This window comes from Lactuca virosa, chromosome 4 (genome assembly GCF_052849685.1).
Source record: "Lactuca virosa cultivar CGN04683 chromosome 4, Lactuca_virosa_CGN04683_v6, whole genome shotgun sequence".
Lineage (NCBI taxonomy): Eukaryota > Viridiplantae > Streptophyta > Magnoliopsida > Asterales > Asteraceae > Lactuca > Lactuca virosa.
The window spans coordinates 113120317-113125447 of NC_136429.1; the positions used below are offsets into that span (position 1 = coordinate 113120317).

A 5131-nucleotide genomic window follows, 5' to 3' on the forward strand; every position below is an offset into this window, starting at 1 on the left:
AACAAGTGGGCAAACTGAAGTGACAAATCGGGCATTAAAAAGGATTTTGGAAAGATCGGTTGGAGGAAATCGAAAGTAATGGTCGGATAAACTTGATGATGCATTTTGGGCCTTTCAAACAACTTTCAAAACACCTATTCGCACTACACCATATCGGCTAGTTTATGGAAAGAGTTGTCATTTGTCGGTTGAAATAGAGCATAAAGCTTATTGGGCTTTAAAGATGTGTAATTTTGAGTTGGCTGAACTTCGTACCAACCGGTTGATGCAAATGAATGCCCTTGAAGAGCTTAGAAATGAGGCCTACACTAATTCCTTGATATACAAAGAGAAGACCAAGAATTGGAATGACAAAAGACTAAAGGGTAATAAGGACTTTCATGAAGGACAAAAGGTGTTACTCTTCAATTCAAGGTTAAAGCTTTTTCCGGGCAAACTTAAGACACGGTGGGATGGTCATTTTGTGGTAAAACAAGTTTTTCCACATGGAGCTATTGAGCTTATATCAAGAGATGGAACCCCTTTCAAGGTTAATGGGCATAAGGTGAAGACATATGAAGAAGGAATCCCAAAAGATGAAGGACTTGAAGAAGGGCTGCATTTGGAAGAAATTACGGAAACATAAAGCAGGAAGGAGTCCAGCTAACGACTCCTTAAAAAGAAGCGCTTCCGGGAGGCACCCCGAGTTTAGATTTTGCTTTCGTTTTACCTTTCTTTTTCATTTTACTTTCGTTTTTTTTAGATCTGCTATTATCAATCTTCTTTTGTGATTAGAATCATTGCTTGAGGGCAAGCAATGCTCAAGTGTGGGGTTGGTGGCATAAAATTTAAAAACTCAAATTTTTATCAAACAGAACGAAAAAACTCGTCGAGTCTATGTATCTACTCGGCGAGTCCATCTGGAAAATCCCGAAAAATCGCGGATTCGCGTATTTACTCGGCGAGTAGGAACATCTACTCGGCGAGTCCACGTATTTACCCGAAAAAAAATTAATTTTCACATTCTGTAAATAAGGGGTTTTAACCCTAATTGGTAAAACACAATTTCATACGCAACCACCAGCCGCTCAACGAGCATCTTCTTCTCTCAAGTCTTCATCTTCAATTTCTTGCTATTCCTTGCATCTTCAACCAAAAAGGTAACGTTTTTCCTACTTAATCTTGTTTAAGTTCACATCTTGGGAGGATTTATGGCCATAATTTTTGAAGAACCGGATTTTGGGGTTTACTCCAATCCTAGGGTTTTGATTTTTCAGACAAATTAGGTTGTTACAGACATAATTTCTTGCAAATTTATGCTTAATAGACATACCGAGACAAACCCCTGGACTAATTTGTGTGTTTGGATGGTTGATTTCGTCCGAATCAGAAAAGGACTCGCACAGTTCATACTACTCGCCGAGTAGGACTTCTACTCGGCGAGTCCAGGTTGCAGATGCCCAGCATTTTGACATTTTTAATTTCTATGTATTTTGTTTGTGGTATTCTTCATCTTATTTTGCAGAAAGCATGTCTAGGCATGGACAAAGCTCGATAGGAGGCGGTTATGGGGACATCCCATGGCTAAATTTTCCACAAATAACTTCCAAATCTTCACTCGCCCGTGCGAAAAACAAGCTGGACACACTAAAACGAAAGGAGATATATGTGCCCAACCAAATAGACTGGCATTGGAGAGGTCAAACCGGATTGGAGGAGGAATTGACTCCTTATTTGGTCAAGTCTTTTGTAAATGATTGGGTGACCATAATTTGTGACGGCTGGAGTCGATTATTCAAGATTCAGGAACATGTTTACCAGGAACTATGCTGGGAATTCTTTGCTACCATCTCCTTCCGATGTGGAAATAATTATTATAATCCGGGCACTATCACTTTTTGTCTTGGAGGGGAGCCGCGCTAATGCAGCATAGTGGAGCTTGCCTGGAGGCTAGGGATTTATGATCAAAATGTGATCGTGTCTGAAAATTTTGAGGCATTCCTGGAGCACTGCCACAAGGACTTGCCTGAATAGGTGGTTGCATCTACTTGGTGGAACACAATTGCTAACCGGGTCTACATTCCTTCTTCTGCTCAAGAGGGAAGCATTTGTTCCCCCATGCATCGCTTGATCCATCGTCTTATCGCAAGCACCATTAACATGCGAAAGGACGATGATAAGGTCGCCACTCTCGATATTTTCTACATGTGGAGCATCATTACCCCCGATTTTTTTTGCAATTTACCGTATTGTATGGCAAAATACTTAGCGGAGGGGGCTGTCAAGGAAAGGATTACTTCCAAAATCAATGGTGGCATGTTTGTTACAAAGTTGGCTAAGACGTATGGGATCTTGGACCAAGGGGAGGCAAGAATGTTGACAATGATTCCTTCTCCTTCTTTTAGCACCACATTATTCAGGAGTGCAAGGATCATTGAGGATTATGGTGGGGGACACATTGGAATTCCGAATGCATATGAGGTGTTGATGCCCGAGGAGCCGGTAAGAAGGGTGAGGCAAAGAAGGGAGCATGTCCGAGAATGCCCACCGGTCATTCCGGTGGAAGAGGAGCTACCAATTGATTGGTATAATATGGAGATGAGACGGTATCAAGATGATTTTGGGCGAAGCATGAACTACCACAATGAGTCATTTGTTTATTTGTTTGATCAAATGAACATTGCACCAAGGCCCGAACCCGGCTACCCTTATGTTTCAAGTTGGGAAGATAGGATAAATCAAAGAAGAAATCAAGCCGGTAGTAGCGGAGCGGGAGGAAATAAGGAAGAAGATGAGGATTGAAATCTATCCTTTTTATTTGTTGGGTTGTGTTAAAACAATTTTTATTTGTCTGGTTGTTTTTTTTGGTTGGTTTGTTCAAACTTTTAAGTAGGATTTTAATTGTTTTTCCTTTTTATTACTTGTGTTTTCTGTGGTTCTTTTCAGAATTTGAATAAGGGTATGCATGCAAAGGGTCTAGAGAGTGAAAGAGTAGTGGGAAGAATCGAGTCCAGGCAAGAGAAGAAATAGTGTTTTGAGTTCGAGTATCGAGTCCGATTATGAAGATGGTTAAAGAGTGTCTAAATATTGAAGAAAAATGAGCATAAATGTCATTTTGATGTTACTTTAGTACACCAAAAACGGACTTGGACCAGAAGGCAAAAATTTTCCAATCAGCGTTGTACTCGCCGAGTGCATATATGGGACTCGACGAGTCCCTTTGCAAATCTGCGACTTTTCTAGAAACACTTCTACTCGCCGAGTAGTCATATTTACTCGACGAGTCACTCAATATTCCATTCCCAAGGCTTACATTTTAACCACATTTGATATGGGCCTTACTAATATTCTTTGAAGATTAATTCCTGAAGATTTTCGAGATTATTTTCCTGCATATTTGGAGCCGTACCACACGAGATTTGGCACCCAAGGCATGGATGATCTGTTCCCATGCCTAAAGTCAATTGAAGATGGAGCTTTTCATGAAGAAATATCGACCTCGCGACTACTATCCCAGAGGAGTTTGTTCCAATTCCCCCTTTACTTTGTTGTTTTCTTTATCATGCATAATATGCAATGGGGACATTGCATAAATGAAGTGTGGGGTATGGGGTTGATTATATTAGTTACATTATTACATTAGTTACATCAGAATCCTAATTTAGGTATAATTTTGAAAATTTTGCATAAAAAATTACTAGGATTAATTTAGAAAATTTTGGTAAAAACAATTAGGATTCCATGCTAGTGTGTATGTTTGATGATTGCATGAAGAACCAAATGTTTAGTTGAGCCAATATACGTTCTAGTGCATTTGTGGCCTCCTTTATTGTAGTGAAATCATGGGACAAAAACACAACCTCGCTTAGTTTGAGGGATGCAATATGTTTAGCATCGTGTACCAGAAATGTATCCAGGAAAATTTTTATCTTTAACCAATAAAGGTTGAAGTTGAGCGCCCCTGCTTAAGCATGTAGGATTTGAGTGAAAAAAAAGTGAGTTACATGTGAAAAAAAAGGAAGAGAGAATTACAAGAAAATTTGTAAGAATTTTGGAGCAATCAAAGTGAAGATCAAAAGATCAAAGTTCTGAAGAGGCTCTAGCCATTTTAGATCAGAAAGTGAAAACGTTGAGGAACAAGCTCGTGAACTTGGTCAAAGTTCAGTGGTAGCACCGTAGAGGTTCGGAGTGGACTTGGGAGCCGAAGTCCGATTTTAGTGGTCGCACCGTAGAGGTTCGGAGCAGTATCCTGAGCTGTTTTCTGGAGGATGATTTCGAGGGCGAAGTCTGATTTTAGTGGGGGAGAATTGTAACATCACGAAATAAGGTATGTTTTTCATTATTGAATCTTTTCCTAAATTGTCAAAATTAGTCCGTAATCAAGAAAAGTTTGCAAGTGTAGTACGTGGGGCGTAATCGTGAGCAGGCGCAAGTTACTCATGCGCCATGCATAATCGCGGAGGACGACCTAGTACGTTGGGCGTACCCATGGTACGCTAGGCGTACTAGGCTCAGGTGTAAAACCATAATTTGGAGTTGATCCTTATATAAAGAACATTATGGCTTCATTTCTAACCAGCCTTATCAACCTCCAACCCTTTTATAAACCCTAATCTCGTGTGTATGGCTTGTGTGTGTGTGTGTTATTGCAAGTTTTGAGTGTTCTTGGCTCTTGTAGTTGAAGAAGGAGGCTAGAGAAGAAGAAGAAGAAGGTGTTAGCAAGCTTAGTGATCCATAAACTTCCCACCTTTGTGCATCATTTTCAAGTATAAAGCTTATACCTTGGCTAGTGTCTTTCTAGATCTCTTTAGTTAAGATCTATGAGCTAAGGTCCCCAAGTTTGGACCTTTTTGGAGTTTGGGGCTCTCCAGAGAATTTAAGTTGTCCTTTCATGCATCTTAAGGCATCTAGATTGATAAAAATGCCTGCTTGATCTTCCGTTTTAACTCATGCACGAATAAAGTAGACTAGAATCGGTAATGTTTTAGCCTCTCCATGTCATGCAATGGCTTAAAGCCCATGACTTTATGGAATAAGAAGCTTTAAGTTAGTTAGATCTAAAGTTGGGTTGAATGTCATAACGGATTAAGACATTTATTAGAGGATTTGGATGTCTGGGGAGTACGCTGTGCGTACTCCTGACTACGCACGA

At 40.1% G+C, this 5131-nt stretch overlaps 1 protein-coding gene across 1 annotated transcript; it reads left to right on the forward strand.

The window, feature by feature from the left end:
* Positions 1–223: 223 nt before the first annotated feature.
* On the forward strand, positions 224–625 carry LOC145104920 (uncharacterized). Its single transcript, XM_079042080.1, has one exon. It carries the CDS (start codon positions 224–226, stop codon positions 623–625), a length of 402 nt encoding a protein of 133 aa, XP_078898206.1.
* Positions 626–5131: the final 4506 nt, after the last annotated feature.

Excerpts from the sequence above, each read along its gene's own strand:
- LOC145104920 (XM_079042080.1), top strand. The coding sequence starts at position 224 with ATGTGTAATTTTGAGTTGGCTGAACTTCGTACCAACCGGTTGATGCAA.